The sequence below is a fragment of the Mustela putorius genome, unplaced genomic scaffold (assembly GCF_011764305.1).
Source record: "Mustela putorius furo isolate JIRA1106 unplaced genomic scaffold, ASM1176430v1.1 tig00003898_pilon_pilon_pilon, whole genome shotgun sequence".
In the NCBI taxonomy this organism is placed as follows: Eukaryota; Metazoa; Chordata; class Mammalia; order Carnivora; family Mustelidae; genus Mustela; species Mustela putorius.
The window spans coordinates 542,682-564,005 of NW_025422047.1; the positions used below are offsets into that span (position 1 = coordinate 542,682).

At 38.2% G+C, this 21,324-nt stretch overlaps 1 protein-coding gene across 5 annotated transcripts in view; it reads left to right on the forward strand.

The window, feature by feature from the left end:
* Positions 1–21,324, forward strand: part of SLC12A6 (solute carrier family 12 member 6) — an 88,377-nt gene that overhangs the window by 10,754 nt on the left and 56,299 nt on the right. Inside the window, exon 1 of one of the 5 annotated variants that reach the window (XM_004751018.3) lies at positions 5,815–6,118. The exons of 3 other annotated variants lie outside the window; for them this stretch is intronic. In XM_004751018.3, coding sequence (XP_004751075.1) covers positions 5,995–6,118 — 124 coding nt within the window. In that variant the 5' untranslated portion in view covers positions 5,815–5,994. Of the gene's footprint in view, positions 1–5,814; positions 6,119–7,858; positions 7,874–21,324 lie in introns of those variants that run through there. One more of the 5 variants, XM_013055368.2, reaches the window with a different exon arrangement.

The window sequence follows — 21,324 nt, forward strand, 5'->3', positions numbered from 1 at the left end:
GAGTAGTATCTTCAAACTCCGGTTTAGGAGAGATTCCTAAGATTTGGATCTGTTTCCAAATCAGAATCCATTGTTCTTTGCACACTGCTCCCACCAAATTTATTTGTGTGTGTGTGTGTGTGTGTGTGTGTGTGTGAGAAACAGAATTCTTTTTTTTTTTTTTTAAAGATTTTATTTATTTATTTGACAGAGAGATCACAAGGAGGCAGAGAAGCAGGTAGAGAGAAAGGAGGAAGCAGGCTCCCTGCTGAGCAGAGCCTGATGGTGCAGGGCTTGATTGCGGGGACCCTGAGATCATTACCTGAGCCAGAGGCAGAGGCTTAACCCACTGAGCCACCCAGGCACCCCGAGAGACTGAATTCTATGAAAAGGTGTAGACAGATAAGATGAGTTAAGTCTACGTTGTGTGTATGTCATGGAAGCAAGTCTGGTCTATTTTATACTTTTCCAGCTTTTTATTAGCATGCTGATACCATTGATCAAGATCTGGTTGCATTTTTAATTAAAAATAAAAGAATACTATTTAATGTGTTACTAAATACTTAACATTATATCTACAAGATGCTCTCAGGAATGAGTAGAATGACATTTGGTAAAAACTAATGTGTTCAAAATGTATGTGGCTCTTTAATTCCAGGGATTTGCTTACTGCTCACTTATAGAAGTTTTTTTGCATCGTGGATCCATTTTTAGCATGGATTACTAAATTCTTAAGAATCACTTTAGCTGGGTGCCTGGGTGGCTCAGTCGGTTAAGCATCTGCTTTCGGTTCAGGTCATGATCCTGGGGTCTGCAACCGAACCTCATATTGGGCTCCCTGCTCAGCGGGGAGTCTGTTTCTCCCTCCACCCTTTCCCTTGCTCTTGGTCCATCTCTCATTTTCTCTCTCAAATAAATAAATAAAATCCTTAAAAAAAAAAAAAGAATCACTTCAGAACATATGTGGTTCTGGATTATTTGTGTATGCCTTTGTACAATACAGTTCTCAGGTTCTGAGAACAAAAAGGAAATACATATATGATTAGCTCTAAAACTGAGTGATGTAGTATAACAATATAGTACAACCTGAAAGAGAATTCTTATGTTGAAAATTTCCCACCGACTTTTCCTTGTTTAGGTCTTTTCAATACATCTAATTTGTCTTTGTTTTTTAAATAAATGGGTTGAATAAAACAAAATGCTAGTTGTCATGGGTTGTTAGCTGTGATTAAAAAGAGGCAATTGGGTTGTGTAGCTTGGTAAACTGTACTTTTACAGTATTACCCATAGTAGATCCATTCTTCTAAAGAATGGGCAGGTACGCTTTTTTAGGAAAACAGGCCTAATGTAGTCAGAAAGTTTTACTGAAACTGATTAGAAACATAAATACAATATGTATAATATTTGACCTAACATACAAAGCACTATGAGAGTAATGCCATTATAAATGCCCTTTTTGCCCTAGCCTCCCCTATGTCTTACTATTTAAAAATGCCATCGTTTATTTTTATTTTTATTTTTTTAAAAGATTTTATTTCCTTACTTGACAGAGAGAGAGAGCCAGAGAGAGAACACAAGCAAGGGGAATGGGAGAGGGAGAAGCAAGCTCCCTGCTGAGCAGGGATCTGGATGCGGGACTCTGTCCCAGGACCTGAGGATCATGACCTGAGCCTAAGGCAGACGTTTAATGACTGAGCTACCCAGGCGGCCCACCCTAGTTGTTTTTTTTTTTTATATATAAAACTGTGAATATTTCAAATCTGTATGATGACTCTGATTTCAAACAGCATTCAGCACTATAAAATCAAAGTACAGGACTAGCATTTATGTAACTGCCTAAATTTTATGTGAAATGGAATTTGACCCATAAGTGATTATACTTCGATCTAGAGATCTTTATAGAGTTTGTTGAACTTCTGTTCACTGTATTTTTTCCAACATTTTATTATGAAAATTTTCAATTATATAGAAAGTTGAAAGATTCTTATAGTGAACATCTGTACATCCACAAGTCAGAGTCTATTACTAACATTTTTACGTACTTTTCATATTATGTATCTGTTCATCTAACATATTATTTGCATTTCAAGGTAAATTGCAGATATCAGTTCACCTCCCCCAGATAATTCAAAATGCATATTATTAATTAGAATTCAGTATTTGTAGCTTTTTTCTTTTGGGATTTTATTTATTTATTTGACAGCAAGAGAACACAGCCAGGATTAGGGGCAGAGGGAGAGAAGAGAAGCAGGCTCCCCACTGAGCAGGGAACCTGACTTGGGGCTTGATCCTGGGACCTCAGTCCTAGGACCTTGAGATCGTGATCTGAGCCAAAGGCAGATGCTTAAACAACCGACTGAACCACTCAGGTACCCCTGCAGCTTTTTTTTTTTTTCTTTTTTAAGCAAAGTTTTCATATAATGAATTACACTAATTTTAAGTGAACATCAATTAAATTTTGATGGATGCATATGCCTATGGAATAAACTCTAACAAGATATAGAATATTACTTTCACATTGGGAATTTTTGTCACACTCCCATATACCCAGAGGCAACCATTGTCCTAGTTTTTTTGCACCATAGATTAGTTTTGCCTGTTCTAAAACTTCATATAATGGATTCATATATTGTGCCCTCTTTTAAGGCATTTATTTATTTATTTGGCAGAGATCACAAGTAGGCAGAGAAACAGGAAGAGAGAGAGGGGGAAGGAAGCAGGCTCCCTGCTGAGCAGAGAGCCTGAGACGTGGGACTCCAACCCAGGACCCTGAGATCATGACCTGAGCTCAAGGCAGAGGCTTAACCCACTGAGCCACCCAGGCGCCCCACCCCCCCTTTTTTAAAGATTTTATTTTTTTATTTGGCAGAGAGATAGCACAAGTAGGCAGAACAGCAGGCACAGGGAGAGGGAGAAGCAGGCTCTCCACTGAACAGTAAGCCTGATGGGGGCTCCATCCCAGGCCCCTCGTATTGTGACCTGAGCTGCAAGCAGCTGCTTAACTGACTGAGCCAGGCAGGCACCCCTCTTTATGGCTTCTTTTACTTACTATAATGTTTTTGAGACTCATCCATATTGTTACATGTATCACTGAGCCATTTTTATAGCAGAATACTAATCTTTTGTGTGAGTATATCATACTTTGTTTATCCATTCTTCTGTGGGTATATATCTTGTTTGTTTCCAGTTTGGTGTTATTGTTAATTATACTGCAATGAATATTCTCAGACAAGTCCTTTTGTGGGAATATGTTTTCATTTTGCGGAAATAAATACCCAGGAGTGCAATTGCTGGGTTATAGGGGACAATGCTAGATCTTTTAACAAAATGAGTGAACCAATTTACACCCAGTAACAATGTATAAAAAAGCACCCTTTGTTTCACATTCTCACCAGATTTGGTGTTTTTAGACTTACTAATTTTAGCCGTCATAGTGGGTATGCAGTGGTACCTCATTTTGGTAGTGGTTTTTTTTTTTTTTTTGCAATTTTATTTATTCTTCAAGTAATCTACACCAAATATAGGGCTCCAACTTAAAACACCAAGATCACGAATCCCATGCTCTACCAACTGAGCCAGCCAGGTACCCCCATTGTGATAGTTTACTGTACTTTAAATAGCTATTTCTAATTTTTAAAAAAGATTTATTAGAGTGTGTACACTCTATGGAAGGGGGAAGCAAGGGAAGAGGGAGAGAAACCCAAGCAGACACCACATTGAGCACGTTGTTTGGAGGAGTAAGAGGGAACTCAATCTCAGGACTCTGAGATCAGACCTGAGCCGATACCAAGAGTTGGATGCTTGCCACCCAGGCATTCCTAAATACCTATTTCTTACATCCTACCATCTCTATCTAATCACTCCACACACAGCACTCCCCTCAGCTTTACCAGTTCTCCTCCAAATTTTTTCTGTATTACTTTAACTTTGCTCTCAATTTTTTATGCTTCTGCACTTTTATCTACAGTCCACTCTACAAGAGAACTTTTTAAATTGCTGAGCACTATGGTATCAAAGCATTAAGTTGGTAAATAAATACTCCTGTCACAGATTAACAGGAATGTGTTATCTTCCTATTTCTTTAGTTTGAGGATTTTTTTTTTTAAAGGGAGAAGCAACAGGGTAACATTTGACATATGCTCATATGCACGAGCTGTATGCAGATTATAAAAGTCATTGTTGGTGTTCAACTGTAGATGATTAGCCATAGATCAGGTCTCTTTATTAAGTAAATATGAAAGGCAAGATCCCATTGGAAATATCCAGTGGTAGTGAAATATTAAAGAATTGGGAACTGAAAGTATGATATTGAAATCTTTGACAATTTAATAGATAAGTTACTTTGAAAAAATTAGTAGAGTAGCTACCTGAGTTGTTATATATGGAAAAATCACGAAGGGTGCACTACAACTGACTTGGGTTTCTCTCAAAGATAAAATACTTACAAAGATTTCTTAGGTCATGAACTTTTCTCTTTCCCAAATCCTAGTAATTTGCAACTTTGGCTGTTGTTAAAACCATCTGAGAGGTAGGGGAGCTTTTAAAAGTCTTATTGCCTAGGTTTTACTCCAGAGCAGTTAAATCAGAGTATCAGGGATAGGACCCAGACCTCAGTAGTTCTCAAATCTCCTCAGTTGATTCCAGTGTGCAGCCCAGATTACAAATCAGTGCTATACAGGAACCCATGAAATAAAAGTTGGGGGGTGTATATGAGTTTTCTTTGTATGAAACTTCTATGCCACGTACTAACAAGGGTACTTCAGGTTTTTAGGTTGGGCTTCGCTGTTTATAAACTCTGTGACTTTGAGCAAGTTTCTTAGCCTAATGTTTCTGTGCTGATTAAATGAAATCATAATGGAAAGTTTCTAGTGCAGTTCAGAGTACAAAGTCGGTCTTCAACAGCTATTGGCTTTCTTTTCTTTTAGAAATAGTGTAGGAATAAATGAGGATTGTAAACTATCATTCCTTCTCTGTTAAATTTAGTGCAGTCTTACAAGTCAGGTGTTACCAGCAACAAAGCCCTTATATTACATCATCAACATGGAAGTTAACACAGGGCTCAATTTACTGAACTCCCTTATCTAAGTTCAGAGATACTCTATAGTTAAAGTTATCAACTGAGCATTTGACACAGTTATCTGATATAACACACCAAGAATTAAATATGTTAAATGTGTTGAAGGAACTGTACACCTCTTAATTAGAAGGATTTCCTTGAATTTCTTTTATTTTAAATACTATGTTTGTTCTCCCGGTACAATGAAAAAGTCTGAACTATTCTCTTTAAAAACGTTTTGCTCTTTTAAAACGAAGTTGGGCTTTTGGGAATATTAATGTCCCTTCTTGGATATCGTGGTATACACTGCAGTGTCTAGAACTATGCCTTGTATAAAATATGCAGACATTCACTGAATGCTTGTGGAATTAGTGTTCTCATCTGAACACTAAGAAATTACTATTTTTCATATGCTTTAAAATAAAGCAACAACAGAAGCTTATATATAATTTGTTTCATTTTCTAAATTGATGTAGTGCCAGTTTTTCTTTAAAAGGAAAGTTTGTATAATGAACTGTTCCTTAATCTTTCTCGGGTGAAATATGAGGGCAGAGGCTGAGATCATGACGAGCACTTAGGTTTGGAAATAACTTGAGTTAAGGAAATGCGTGGGTGAGTGCACAGTGGGCGGCAGTTCATGAATTCTGCCCACTCTCAGCTTTTGGCAGCTCTGGGAACGCTGCCTAAACAGTTCTTGGGATTCTTGAGCTTAACAACCATAAGTAAGGGGTGGAGTGCTTAATCCTTTGAGTGAATGATAAACACCGTGGAAGGCGTGTCTTTCAGCGTTCCACTCCCTTGGGGCTGTAGGTCACGTGATGAGAAAGTACTTCCCTATTCCGTGTCCCGGTCTCCCGTAGGCAGTGATTAGAGTTGGGAAGGGGCACGGTAAGAGGTAGGCAGGGAAAGTAGACTGGAAGGAAGTTCACAGCAAGAGCGAAGAATTCCTAACTGTAACAATGCCGCACTTTACGGTGACAAAGGTAGAGGACCCAGAGGAGGGGGCAGCAGCTTCGGTCCCCAAAGAGAGAGAGTCCAGCCTAGCAGAAATAAAAGCCCTGATTCAGCATTCGGATGAACTAGGTGAGTACTCGGTTTAGGAGCTTTTGGAACCAATGGGGTCTTTGTGAAAAAAGTGGTAACTAAAATATTAAGGAGAGAAAGTATTGTGGTAAAGTCTTTCTCAATCAACTGTTTTTACTCTCTTGTATATCTGATAACTTCTTTCTTTTCACATTCTGGTTGGTTTTCCCCACAATGAGTTCTGTGTTCATTACCTACAGGTGAAATTGAATCAGTGGCAATGTAAGAAAAGACTTCTAAAGCAAAAAGAAAGCCACAGTAGAAGTCAATTTATGCGGAATTTAAGTTGCACCTTTTGCTCGGACAGTTTAAAATTTATCTGGAAAAGTACATAAAGGGGAAGAGTATATGGTTCAGTAGTTTTGTGCAGTGGACTCTGCACTTGTGACTTTTAAGGTTATTCAGTATTTTGCCTCAGTTTACCAGTTAAACATTAATTCAGTAGCAAATGATCTAAGAGCTCTTTAATGAAAGAAGTACAATATGATCATTATGCTGACTATCCTAGCATTAGGTTTAGTAAGTTTGATGAATGTGATTATCCCTATTATTTTCTCTAAGCGGTAACAGTTAGACTTGCTGGGGGAATTGTGGTTTTGAATTTTTAAACATGCAGTTATAGCGCTGATACTGCATTAAATACAGGTGTAGTTTGAAGCCTTTTATTTTTTAAAACTATATGTTTCAAAAATTGTCAAAAAAATTTCTCTTGTCTCTGAGTAAAGGTTAAGAGAATAATCTCTCAGAATTCCTTTAATTCCATGAATCTAACTTTTCTTTATAGCAAGTAACACATAATTCCTTTCTGTTAACTGCTATTTACTGTCTCGTCTCTTTATGAATTTTAAGAATCTCTAACTTAACAGACAGGGACTATTTAAAAATGCCTTTTTTTTTTTCCTTCTAGTGAGAGAATTTACCAGGGGGAGATATGATTTTTTTTTTTAAAGATTTTATGTATATATCTGACAAACAGAGATCACAAGTAGACAGAGAGGCAGATGGGGCGGGTCAGGGGGGGGGGCTCCCCGCTGAGCGGAGAGACCCATGCGGCCCCAGGACCCTGAGATCATGGCCTGAGCCAAAGGTAGAGGATTAACCCACTGAGCAACCCAGCTGCCCCTGAGAGTTAGGATTTTATGGAAAATCTTCGCCAGGTTATTTTCATTTTGCTGTATAGTCAAGGGTGATAAGTTGAAGTGTTTAGCCTACTTTGAGCTTGAACCCGATTCTCCCCAACTTTAGTGCAAAGAAGTTAAGGTTTTCTTTTCCTGATTGTGTGTGTTTTAAGTTAAAATTTCTTAGTTGCTTATGTTTGCTGCCTTTAGATTTTAATCCCTTTAGGCTTTTGGCTTTGCTATTGTCTTAATTTCACAAAATGCAAAGAAGCAAAGTCTATCTGTATCTCATTTCACTTCTCATTGGTTTTTATTTCCTTTCTTCACCATCTCTACTCTTTTATTATTTCATCTTTACTGGTCCCATCATGTTTGGTGAAATCTACTTTACTTAAATTACAATAGTGTTGAAGTCATTTAATCCATTAGCAACTACCTAGAGAAGTTGTAAAACATTTTTGATAGTAGCCAACTTTGTAATAAGTGACATGCTAGGCTTAATTTATGTTCTTCCGTAGTTATTGCTTTGGGCAAAGAAGAAGTGACAGATATAATCTAACTTGAATTTAATAAGGCTTTTTATTTTGGCGTTTTCCATGACAGCCTGAAAGTGTCCACTTGAATGAACTGTTGTTTGGTAAGTGAACAACTGATGGGAATATATTATCTAAATTGTATTTTCTTTATTGTAGGGCCAAATTAGGGAAACATATGGGGAAAACTTAATTAAACTTAGTTAAAAGGTTTTTTGTTTGTTTTTTAGGATTATGACATTTTTGACTATAGATGGTGTTTTGAGAGCAGTTGTTTAAAATGTAATAAGTTTTAGCCCCCTGTTTTTCTGAGTTAAAAATCTAAATTGTTGGGGCACCTGGGTGGCTCAGTGGGTTAAGCCACTGCCTTCAGCTGGGGTCATGATCTCAGGGTCCTGCAATAGAGCCCCACATCGGGCTCTCTGCTCAGCAGGAAGCCTGTTTCCCTCTCTCTCTCTCTGCCTGCCTCTCCATCTACTTGTGATTTCTCTCTGTCACATAAATAAATAAAATCTTAAAAAAAAAATCTAAATTGTTCATCGTTTTATGACAAGCACTTCTAAACTAGCCAGTTTTGTAACCAGTTACTCTTTTCCTTCTTTTTCTGTCTGTATCTGTGAAGAGAGAAAAATACATACTGTCATATAAATGCAACATATTTAGAAAGCAAAATCCTTCTTTTAAATGTTTTTTAAAGATTTTATTTATTTGACAAGAGAGATACAGCAAGAGAGGGAACACAAGCAGGGGGAGTGGGAGAGGGAGAAGCAGACTCCCCTCTGAGCAGGGAGCCCAATGCAGGACTCGATCCCAGAATCCTGGGATCATGACCTGAGCTGAAGGCAGACTCAACCAACTGAGCCACCCAGGCGCCCTTAAAATATGTTTTTTCAAAGGTGAGATTTATTTGAACTAGACAGGCAATTTGAGATAAAGTAGAAATATGAATATAGACATAATCTAATTTTAAGAAGTACCTTGATCCCTGCCATGCTAGCTCCTAGAATACCGATCTTTTAAAACCCTGCTTAATTAGTTTTGAAGGGAAAAACGGAAACTCAGACTTCCTAACATCTTTCTTTTTTAACTTCATTTGAGAGAGAGTGTGCACACAAGCAGGGGTAGAGTGCAGAGGGAGAGTGCAGAGGGAGAAACAGACTCCCCACTGAACAGGAAGCGCCTGGGATCATAACCTGAGCTAAAGTAGATGCATAAGCGACTGAGCCATCCAGGCACCCCTCCTAACATCGTTCTTGATTGACTGTTTTCCTCCTTCCCTGTTCAGTTTAGGTGCCCCCGTCCTATGTTTTCCCAGCAGCCTGTCCATAAAAATCCTATGAAACACATCTGTATTGCATTATGTATTATACTTGTCTCTCTTCCCCCAGCTGACTAGTCCTTGAGGTCGTAGAGACCTTGTCATATCATTGTGTATCTCCAAAATCAGTGAAATGCACCTAAGAGGCTATTTCAGTAAATAGGACTTTTTCTCTGCCTTTTAAATTCACTAAACACATGTTCAGTGCAAATATCATGCCAAGTGTTGTACTTTTTTCTGAAGGCTACAAGGCACAGAAGTGTAAGTTCCCCACCAAAGGCAGCAGAATGGCTTTGGAGCCAAGGACCTGGCTTTGAATCCCAGTCCTACTAATTATTGCTAATTAAGAGTAGTGATAATTTGTATTAATTATTACTTGAGTGACTTTGAGCAAGTTAAGTTCTCTAACCTTACTTTACTCTTTGATAAAAGGAATAACAGTACCTACTTTACATGGTAGTTGTGAATTACATGGGAAAAATGAATATAAAGCACTTAACACATGTGTGACACAGCATCCTAAAAATAAGAGCTGCCTTTTACTTATTGTGACTAGTGGTTTAATAAAAAACAAAAAGAAACAGCTTTGGGTAACAGGTGATGGAGAGAATAATAATATTGCCTAGAGGGGACTCTAGACAGGTACCTCAGATGTTGGGATACAACTGATTTTTGAATCAGTCTAGAAAAGATTACAAGTAATATTAAAACAATAGAAGGTATGAGAAGAAGGTACAGCGCAGGTGGGAAATTAAAAAAGTTTAAGTTAGCATATTAGATGTGTGAAGGGAGCCAAGAGATGAAGCTACTTAAGGAAGAATTATCAATTTCATCTTCTCCTTACTCTATGGGATAGTGAATGTTAATGCCTTTTTAGAGATAAAGAAACCAAGGCTGTGTTCAGTAAGTACTTGCCTCTGGCTACATGGTGAGTAGTAGCAGAGCCGGTGTTCAGACTTACAAATTTTATGTGCTTCCCGTCACACCATGATGCCAATCATAGTTTTTTAAGAGTAAATTATTTTATATCTTGATGCTCATGTATCCACAGGATTTGGTGTGTTACCAAATCTGTGATAGTTTTTATAGGAACAGTGCAACTGAATGTTATTGTTTATTACATTTACTTAATCAGGTATAAATGTTTCATTCTTTTCACTTATTTAAGTATTTACTGAGTTTGTTGAAGTATTTCTTTGAAATAATTATTCCAGATCTTCTCCCTAGCTCCTTAGATCTTGTTATAGTGTCCATGGATTAAGCAGATTCCCTTGCTGGATTTACCGTGATACAGTTAGCAGACTGGAAGATTTCCTCTTCCTTTGAAATAGGACTCTAAGGATAGTTTCAGAAGAGAAAGGAACCTGTGTTGGTATTGAACTGCTGCATCTCCAGACATTAACTGTCAAGTAATCCAAATGGATTGAAAGAGAGACTTTGTGTTAAATAGAGTTTAAATTTTGTTAAGAATCCACAAGCTGTTAGACTTCTATTCTGCTTATTACCCATGAAAGTTTATGTTCTAAAGAAGGTGATGTGACTTCTTTCTTTTACTGACTAACAGTGAAATAGGTTGAAGTAGACAAAGAATTTCTTTGTCTTTTCAGGGAGCACTTCGCTGGCTCAGCTGGTAGAGCATAAGATTCCTGATTTCAGGGTTGTGAGTTCAAGCCACATAGTGGGTGTGGAGTCTACTTAAAATAAAAAATTAAAAAATGAAAATTAAAAAATTATATATATATATACACATTCTGTGGTAAAGATGTAAGAGTTTGTGTGTGTGTGTGTGTGTGTGCGCGTGTATGCGCGCGCCCTTTTAACTTTTCAGTGGGGTTTTACCGACCCAACTAAGAAAATATCAGATTTGCTGTTTTAAAATAGGAGGGTCGGGGCGCCTGGGTGGCTCAGGGGGTTAAAGCCTCTGCCTTCTGCTCAGGTCATGATCTCAGGTCCTGGGATCGAGCCCTGCATCGGGCTCTCTGCTCAGCAGGGAGCCTTCCTCCTCTCTCTCTCTGCCTGCCTCTCTCCCTACTTGTGATCTCTGTCTGTCAAATAAATAAATTTAAACATCTTTTAAAAAATTAAAATATGAGGGTCAGGAGTTTTCCTTAAATATGACTCAGTGAGATGTGTTTTTCTGCCTTCCTTCTGAGCCCTTAAGATTCCATCATTGTCAGAAAGAACAACTTCCTGAATTTCAATACTCTTAAAAGAGTTTTTTTTAAGAATCTTTCCCCAGTTTTCCTTGCTTCATGTCCATCCCTCTGTGTACCACCTACTACTTTTGCCCCAAAGGGTATACACCAGATTGGAATTCATTTAATGGTATAAAGATAAAATTTCTTCAAAATATATATACATGCATACTGCTTAATATTCTTATATTCTATACTCAAAGCAACATTTAGTTTAGGGTTATAAAAATATTAAGTGTAGTTGTAGCATATTGTAAAATCCAGTTTCACATTTCAGATTGAATTTAGACATTTGGCATAGGTTACAAAATAGATTGTAAGCTGGTAAATTTAAAGAATTTAGCATGTATTAGTTTGCCACCTTGAAAAAGGGAATGACTTTACATTACAAAATGTCTTCAACATTATGGTACTCCTGGTACCTGGAGTGTACCAGGCATGTTACAAATACTGGCTTATTTAATCCTCACAACAGTCAGGACAGGTAACTATTATCCCCAATGTAACAATGAGGAAAATTAGGTGCCAAGAAGTCAGATAGGCTGTCATAAGTGATAGACACGGAATTCAGACGAGGATCTCTGTGACTTGAAGGCCTTTTTTCTTTTCACTACACCACACTGTCCTTCTACTTTAAATAGTCACATAATTATTTATTGCTCTGTTGTCTCAGTAGTTACTAATTCTTCTTAGGTTCTGTTTCTTTTGTCTCTGTGTATTTCTCAAAATTAATTGAAGGTTAATTGCTGCTTCTGCCTTTTCATGTGTTAGATTTTTTTTTTTTTTTCAGATTTGGTGTAGAATATTTCCACGTGTAGAATACTCTTTCAAATGATGCTGAAAATTGAGAAATCTGAACAAGCAATGAAACTAGTTTACTCTGACAATCCTTTACTAGCCCTCTGCTTCTGAAATTTCTGGGGAGATGTATACTTATCAGTGAGATAGGAATAGAGGCTTCATTAAAGACTATGTGTTAATGATGGGCATATGGAGTAAGTGAAATAATTTTAATATAACTTTTAAGACTATATATACTACTGAATGTATCAAAGAGGAGTTTATTTTTAGTGTATTAGAAAAAATTGTATTTCTTTTCATGGATCTTAGAATGAGCTATGTAAAAAGACAAGTCTGTTTAAAGAAAAATGCTAATATAGATAAGAGCAAAGACATGGTAAAGGTTGACTGTGGCTGCATAAATAGTGGAAATGATTTTGATCCATTCCATACCTTCACATAATAAATTAGATTTCCTTTCCTTTCCTGTGGGTTCCTTCCACTACATGGAGCCTTTGGTGACAGGAGATTTCGATGGTTTTATTAAGAATGGTGAACCTGTAGTAAGAGTCCTTTCCAAAAGCTGTCTTTATCTTTCCCCCGTCACATCACCTTTGTTCATATTTTTTTCATCTGAACTCTTTTTTCTCTTCTGCCTACTTTCTGTGTACCACAAAAAAATGTACAGACTCAAATCATCTGAAGACCAAGATGACTTGCCTGATCCTCTACCCCCACTTTGATTATTGCATCAATCCATATCCATCAGCACATATACTTGGTAGTATGGCCCGAACTTGGAATGGCTTTGTAATTATTTTCATATCTCTTCAACCATATTGTGAATTATATGAGGGCTAGGGATAGTATGTTAATATTTTTTGAAAATTATCTATTTTTATTTTATTATGGAAAATTTCAAACTCACAAAAGCTCAATGACTTTCTATTCATACCTCTTACCTGTTGGTGTTTTTCTTTATCTTTACATGTTCTTTATATTTAAGGATATGAGCTCTTTGTGATTTAAATTGCAAATATTTTTCCCTACCAATATTTCTTTTAAAGTTTTATTAAAGTAGGGGGGTAGGGAGAGGGTGGTGGGATTATGGACATTGGGGAAAGTATGTGCTATGAAGTGTGTAAACCTGGCGATTCACAGACCCTGGGGCTAATAATACATTATATGTTAATAATATGTTAATAAAAAATTAAAAATAAAGTTTTATAGAAGTATAGCTGATATAAAATAGATTGCACATATTTAAAGTATACATTTTGATGAGTTTGACATCTGTATATACCCCTGAAACAGTTATCATAATCAAGATAATGAACATTTCCATTGTCTCCAAAAGTTTCCATGTACCCTTTTGTAATCCACTCACCTAACTCCTTGGTCTCCAGGCAACCACTGATCTGCTTTCTGTAACTAAACATGAGTTTGCATTTCCTAGAATTCTATATGAATGGAATAATAGAGAATGTACTCTCCTTTGTCTGACTTCCTTTATGTAACATAGTTATTTTATGATTCATTCCTCCATCTAGTCAATATCCTTTAAGTCCAAGTAACATTAAGATCTTCCTTCTCTCTCAGAGCTTAGCATTAAGGGCAATAGTTGAAAATGATAGAACCCACAGATATTTGGACTTAACAGAGGCTTTTTAATTTTTTGATCTATTTGCCAGGATTTGAGTGTTTTTAGTATTAGTCTGTAAACAAAATGTACTTTTCAGAGGAGGTTTTGGGAAGGTGAAATCCCACCATCCCTCTGTTCCTGATTCCAACCTGCCTTATGTGACATTTATTCCACATAATTATTCCTTATTCCAGCCTTATGTGAGCCAGATGGCCCCTGGATCCAGTGACCAGTTAGGTGCAAGTGAGCCCGGGGCTCTGTGGGTGATCTGTTAGTGAGAGATGGCACAGGACTTGTTCCTCAGGGGCTGGACAAGAGCCTTGGATGAGGATAACAATGGCAGATCCAGGAAAGAGCTTGGCTTGGTATAGATCCATGGACTCTTGGGGGAGAGAAGAAAGGAAAAGAGTCAGGGGACTGATAGCTCTTTTTCTGAGGCTGGGAGATGTAATGTGACCTGAACACTGGGAGGCTTCCTCGTGGGCCTGTATAAGGCTTGCCCACTGGACTGCCCACCTACGGGCATTACGCCTGCTTTGTCTCTTCATTCTCTGGAGACTGCTCCCAGTCACTTGTGGTCCTTTGTCAATGAAACCTAAGCCCCTCTGAGATAATAAAGGAGAAGAGCCCATGTCGGGAAGCCAGGCAACCAGAAAGAGAAAGATCACTTAGAATAAACAGTGTGGTAGAGTAGCTAAATAGAAATGCTGAAGGAGACAGTAACTTGAATATGAAAATAATAAATAACAGAAGTATTTAAGGAAGTTCAAGTGAAGTGCAAAAAAAGTTTATAGAGCAAAAACATGTAATTTCCCAGCTAAATACTTAATACTGACTCCCAATCCATGTATAAACACTTTTTTATTTTTTATTTTTATTTTTTATAAAAACTTTAAAAAATATATACTATCTCCATTAAAATGTTAGCACTATAAGGGCAGGAACTTTTTCTTCCATATACACTGCCAATCTTTTGTCAACACCCAATGCCTAGAACACTTTCTTGGCACATAATAAGCATGCAGTGCATAGTAATTGAATAAAGGAATGAATATATGATCATTTATTGGCCTGGCAGATCTAGTGGAAGAAATATTTCAAAGCACAGAGCCAAAATTACAAAGAAATTGAAAAAAAGAGACTGGGAGTGTAGATTCGGGGCACCCAATGTGGCTAATACAAGTTCCAGAAAAAGAAACAAATGTAAAAGAAGCAATAATTAAATGAATAGAAAAAATTACTGAGGTAAAGACTTAAGTGTACAGAAAGAAGTTCCAGGGAAGATCAGTGATGAAAAACTCAAACTTAGGGTTATTCTGGTATTTTTAAACTGTAAGGATTCATCTGGGAGGTGTCCAGATAAAACAGGATATTATCTACAAAGTGTCAGACTGATATCATAATTCTAATCCATGGCACTGGAAATTAGGAGACAGTGGAAGAGTATCCACAGATTACCAAGAGAAAAAGACTGTTAATAACAAATCCTTATTTGTAGTGAACATATCTCCACAAGTGAGATGCATGTTACATAGAGAATATGTCTACTTAACCCCTTAAATATTCTGAGAATATTTATAAGATAATAACAATAATAAGAAGAAAGGTTTTTTACCAAATAAATGGGGTGGAAGAGAGATCATAGCGGGGAAAGAAATAGAAATAGTAGGAAATGACAGACTCTCCTGGGAATGTGTTGTGTAAATGTTAACCAAAGGGACATAGTTCAGGGAACAATTCAATAGTAATAGTGATGTAGAAGGAAAACCTCAAAATTGTGGGAGTAAAAAGAGGGAAAAGCTTTTCAAATGGAGATGAGAGAAAAAAAGGTTCCAGTAAGCACATATAAAGTTGTTCAACATCATTAGTCATCAGGGAAATGGACATTAAAACCTCAGTGAGATACCACTTCACATCCATGAGGATGGCTCTAATAAAAAGATGGACAGTTACAAGTGTTTGACAAGGATGTGGAAAAACTGAAGCACTCATATTTATGGTGGGAACATAAATGGTGTGACCACTTGAGAAAATAGATTGCCAGCTCCTCAAAAAGTTAGAAATAGACTTACCATATGGCACAGTGATTCTGTTCCTAGATACATACCCAAAAGAAATGAGAATATATGTCCACACAAAAACTTGTATGGGAATGTTCATAGTAGCATTATTTACAGTAGCCAAAAACAGAGAAATAACCCAAATGTCCACTAATTGATGAATATATAAATGAAATATGTTATATCCACATAATGGAATATTATTTGGCAATAAAACCAGGTGAAATACTGGGGTGCCTGGGTAGCTCAGTGGGTTAAGCCTCTGCCTTTGGCTCAGATTATGATCTCAGGGTCCTGGGATCAAGCCTTGCATTAGGATCTCTATTCTGCAGGGAGCCTGCTTCTCCCCTCCACCCCTGCCTGCCTCTCTGCTGACTTGTGATCTCTCTCTCTCTCTCTCTCTGTGAAATAAATAAATAAAAATCTTTTTAAAAAAATAAAAATAAAAATCAGGTGAAATACTGATATATCCTACAATATGAATGAATCTTGAAAACGTTATGTGAAGTGAAAGAAGCCAGTCACAGAAGAAATTATTATATAATTCCATTTATATGAGATGTCCAGAATAAGCAAATTTAGAAAAAGGAAAGTAGGTTAGTGGTGGCTTTGGACTAGGTAAGGTGGGGGAGTGAGATGGAGATTGACTGCTAATGGATATGGTGACCAAAATGTAAAATTAGATCGTGATGGCAGTTGCACAACAATGCAAATATATTAAATATTGAACTGAACACTTAACGGGTGAATTATGTAGTATGTAAATCCTATCTTAATAAATTTTTTAAAAGATTTTATTTTTTTGACAGAGAGAGAGAGGGAACACAAGCAGGGGGAGTGGGAGAGGGAAAACAGGCTTTTTGCAGAGCAGGGAACCTGATGCAGGGCTCAGTCCCAGGACCCTGGGACCATGACTGGGGCTCGATCCCTGAGACCGTGACCTGAGCCAAAGGCAGAGACTCAATCCACTGAGCCACCCAGGCGCCCCTATGTCATTTCTTTATACAAATCTGAATTCCAAACCAAAAAAAGTGGTCTTCTAAGAACACTTCTTTTGCTTGGCACACTCTGCTAGACAGCACTGGTTTCCTCAAGGGTCTCTATTAATTTAATGAGTACACTTGACATATGCATCAGAGTTTGAAGGATATTTTTGATGAGCACTCAGCATTGGTGACAGATCTGCCTATATGACCTAGTGTCTCCTTCCACTTCTGTCTAGAGCCCATTGTCTCCCAGTGCCATCAGTTTGTCATCTGGCCACATCAGGCAACATCAGGCTGTCCCTGTCCCTGCACTACAATGGGTTTCTGCTGCAAGAGTCAGGATTGAGTGGCCTAGATAAGACTCATGACTAGTCCTGGGTTCTTGGTCTGCTCCAGCTTCAGCTACTTGCCTGCTGGCTGCTATTGTCTTGCCACCTTTTCTTCACGACAAATCTGATGGATCAGAAGGAATATTGCTAAATGAATTCTCATCATTTTTTTCAGGATTTGTGTATAGTGTTCTCTGATCCCATTGACTCTGCATTTTTACTACTTTCTGCCTTTACTACTCTTCTTACCCTTTTAGTGTCTGGTTTTATCGGGGAAATTTGACATGACAGCAGTACTGTCATAGCTCTTTCAATGATTTTTTTTCTGTTTCCTTCTGTGTTTGCACTTTGTTCTACTCACTATTATTTCCAGGACCTGATCTCAGTTCCTCTCTCTTTAACATTGACTTCTAGGAAAGTTTTTCCTTTTATCTTAAATTTTGTGTTTTGATGATTTTTATTTCCATTATTAACTTTTTATTGAAACTAGTCCTGAATTTCTATCTCTGGGTATTTTTCTTTGAAATTAGTTCATCATCCATCAATTAACAATCATACACTGAGTATTTTATATCATGTACAAGCTACTGCTATGTTGCAAAGAGCTATGATTGTCACAGCAACACTAAGACAAAGTTCTGGCCCTCAAAGCACTTAAAATGGCAGATAGGACCTTGACCCTGACCACCCCACCACCCATGGGTTGACTTACTGGGCTTCCTCTTATTCTCTTTTCTTTCTTTCTTTCTTTTTTTAAAGATGTTATCTGTTCATTTTTCAGAGAGAGAAAGAATGCACAAACAAGCAGGAGGAGTGGGAGACGGAGGAGGAGAAGCAGGCTTCCTTCTGAGCAGGGAGCCTGATATGGGACTTGATCCCAGAACCCCAGGACCATGACCTGAGTCAAAGGCAGAGGCTTTAACTACTGAGCCACCCAGGCACCCCTCATTCTCTTTTCTTTAAACAAATTTTTTTTCGTTTACTTTTTCGTATATTTCTCAATCTTGGCAGCTGTGTTGCTTGGGTAGGGACACGGGGGTGGTTATCTCACATCTATGAAAATTGGTGCCGGGGCGCCTGGGTGGCTCAGTGGGTTAAGCTGCTACCTTCGGCTCAGGTCATGATCGCAGGGTCCTGGGATCGAGTCCCGCATCGGGCTCTCTGCTCAGCAGGGAGCCTGCTTCCTTCTCTCTCTCTCTCTCTGCCTGCCTCTCTGCCTGCTTGTGATGTCTCTCTGTCAAATAAATAAATAAAATCTTTAAAAAAAAAAAGAAAGAAAGAAAATTGGTGCCACCAAAAATTCATTTCCAACTTCAACTGTACTGTTAACACTATTCAGAAATCCTTCTGAGTCATCCCAGTTAGCCTCCTTTCAGCTTCTCATAAAACTTAAAGTGTTTGTTAAGCCCCCAGTCCCTCCATTCGCTTATATTCAGCACATGACTGAAGTTACACTTCTCAGAGTAAACTTCAATTTCAAAACGCCTCTTCCCAGCACCCATATTGACACCTGTCCTTTACCTTCATCCTTCTTAGGTAACACACCTGTACACCTGTGCTCTAGAGCTTTTCTTGCCCGCCTCTTCTGTATTGGCTCTTTCCCTTCACTGTAGTAAAACACTCCCCCATCCCTTTCTTTGCCCCTCTTTCCCTCTCTTGCACCACTTGTTGACTGTTTAGTCTTCAAAATATTTCTCAAATCTGTCCTCTTCTCCCCATCCTCACTGCTACTACATTAGTTCAGGATAGTTTATTGTTACTTCTTGTCTAGCCTCCTAAAGCCACCCTTATAGTAGCACCTAGAGGAATTTTTCTCAAATATAAATCTCATCCTTTTACTCCCCCATTTAAAATACTGTATTGTCTCCCCTTTGCTTGCAAAATAAAGTTGATTCTGCTTAGCAGGTCATACATGTACATTCATGATCTAGAACATTCCAACTTAACAGTCTCCTTAAGGGGCGCCTGGGTGGCTCAGTTGCTAAGCATCTGCCTTTGGCTCAGGTCATGATCCCAGGGTCCTGGGATCGAGCCCCACATCAGGCTCCCTGCTTAGCGGGAAACCTGCTTTTCGATCTCTCACTGCCCCTGCTTGTATTCCCTCTCTCGCTCTCTCTGTCAAATAAATAAAATATTAAAAAAAAAAAAAAAGAACAGTCTCCTTAAGACTAAGTTGAAACTTAACTTCTTCCTTGATGGCTTCTCCATTACATTCTTCAGGGAATGTAATGTATTTTACACACTCCCGTATCTCTTCGTCTATACCTCTACTGTATAGTGCTCTAATCACCATGATGTAATTGTTTTACCCATATGTGCTATAAGTCCCCAAGAATAGGTACTGTGTTCTGTTCTTTGTGTATCCCCAAGTGCCTAGCATATAGGATTGACACATACAGGTGCTTATAAATATTCTCTGAAATAATATGCTGATTAATGAAAAGATAATACAAGGCAGTATATGCCCAACAATTCAGAAGAAGGTTAAAGCTGATAGAAAATTAAACCTCCGGGGCGCCTGGGTGGCTCACTGGTTTAGGCCTCTGCCTTCGGCTCAGGTCATGATCTCGGGGTCCTGGGATCGAGCCCTGCATTGGGTTCTCTGCTCAGCGGAGGGCCTGCTTCCCCCTCTCTCTCTGCCTGCCTCTCTGCCTACTTGTGATCTCTATCAAATAAATGAATAAAAATCTTTAAAAAAAAAAAAAAAGAAAGAAAATTAAACCTCACGGTAGGCCCAGAAAAAGAAGTAATTGAGTTGGCCCTTTTGTTTTTTTAAGGTTTTATTTATTTATTTGACAGAGAGAGATCACAAGTAGGCAGAGAGGCAGGCAGAGAGAGGGGAGGAAGGAGGCACCCTGCTGAGCAGAGAGCCCGATGTGGGACTCGATCCCAGGACCCTGAGATCATGACCTGAGCCGAAGGCAGCGGCTTAACCCACTGAGCCACCCAGGTGCCCCATGAGTTGGCCCTTTAAAGGATATATAACTCAGGTAAGTAGAAAGAAAGAAAAGGAAACTTTCAATGAAAAATTGACGTAATCAAAGATACATGGGTCTGTGGCATGCCTGGGTGGCTCAGCTGGTTAGGCGTCCCACTCTTGATCTCAGCTCAGGTCTTTATCTCAGGGTCATGAGTTCAAGCCCCAGCAAATGATAAGTTAGAGAGAAATAAGCTAGTGCTACATTATAAAAGAACTTGAAAGACAGGATGAGGTTTTTGGAGTTAATCCTGTAAGCCAAAGGATCCAAACAAGTAAACCAGTGTCTGCCATAGGTGTTTAATCCCTTAGCTTCTGCTACCACCAGTATCCCCATGCCCCGCCTGGGAATTCACAGTAGGAATGGAGGTGGAACCTACAAGAACAGTCGTTTCCTTTTCTTAGAGGGACTTGAACCAGTACCCACATATGATGCCTGGATATAAGTAAGTGAGAATGATCATATCTTCACAAAGTTGTTGGGAACTCCTGGCATTGTCATTAGGAGACTTTTGAAAGTGTTTTGTTTTTTAAACAATGAAGCAACCTAATAAAGACAGAATTTAGTATTATTAATATGAAGGGAAATAAAGGATTGTTTGAAGTTGGGAGAATTGGTGACAGGGAGAATAATTGAGCTATTTCAGTGGTCCAGGCTGGAAAGGACAAATATCTAAACGCTGGCAGTGCAGTAGAAAAGAAGAGATGGGTATAGAAGCTACAATTGACTAGATTTTATGAATGAGGGAAGGGAAGAATCAAACGTTGGAAACACATATGCTGACTGGTTCTTATTAAGCATTTTTTTTTTATCAATGACAAATTCTTTGTTCCTATCAATTTAAGTATATGTTATATATTAGGTACAATGTAGTTGTATTTATTATACTATAGACCAATATATAATATTACATTATATATCATTATATATTGGTTGTAATATATACCAGGTATTATATAAAGGTGTATCATTAGATGTAGTAATTCCTATTGTATCTCTCGAATTTCTCCATTAGCTATGTCCTGACTGTAAATCCCTCTGTTTAGAATGTCTCCCCTTCTCCATTTCTCTTACCCTTCTTCTTCTTCTTTTTTTTTTTTAAGATTTTATTTATTTATTTATTTGACAGCACAAGTCAGCAGAGAGGCAGGCAGAGAGAGACGAGGAAGCAGGCTCCCTGCTGAGCAGAGAGCCCAATGCGGGGCTCCATCCCAGGACCCTGGGATCATGACCTGAGCCGAAGGCAGAGGCTTTAACCCACTGAGCC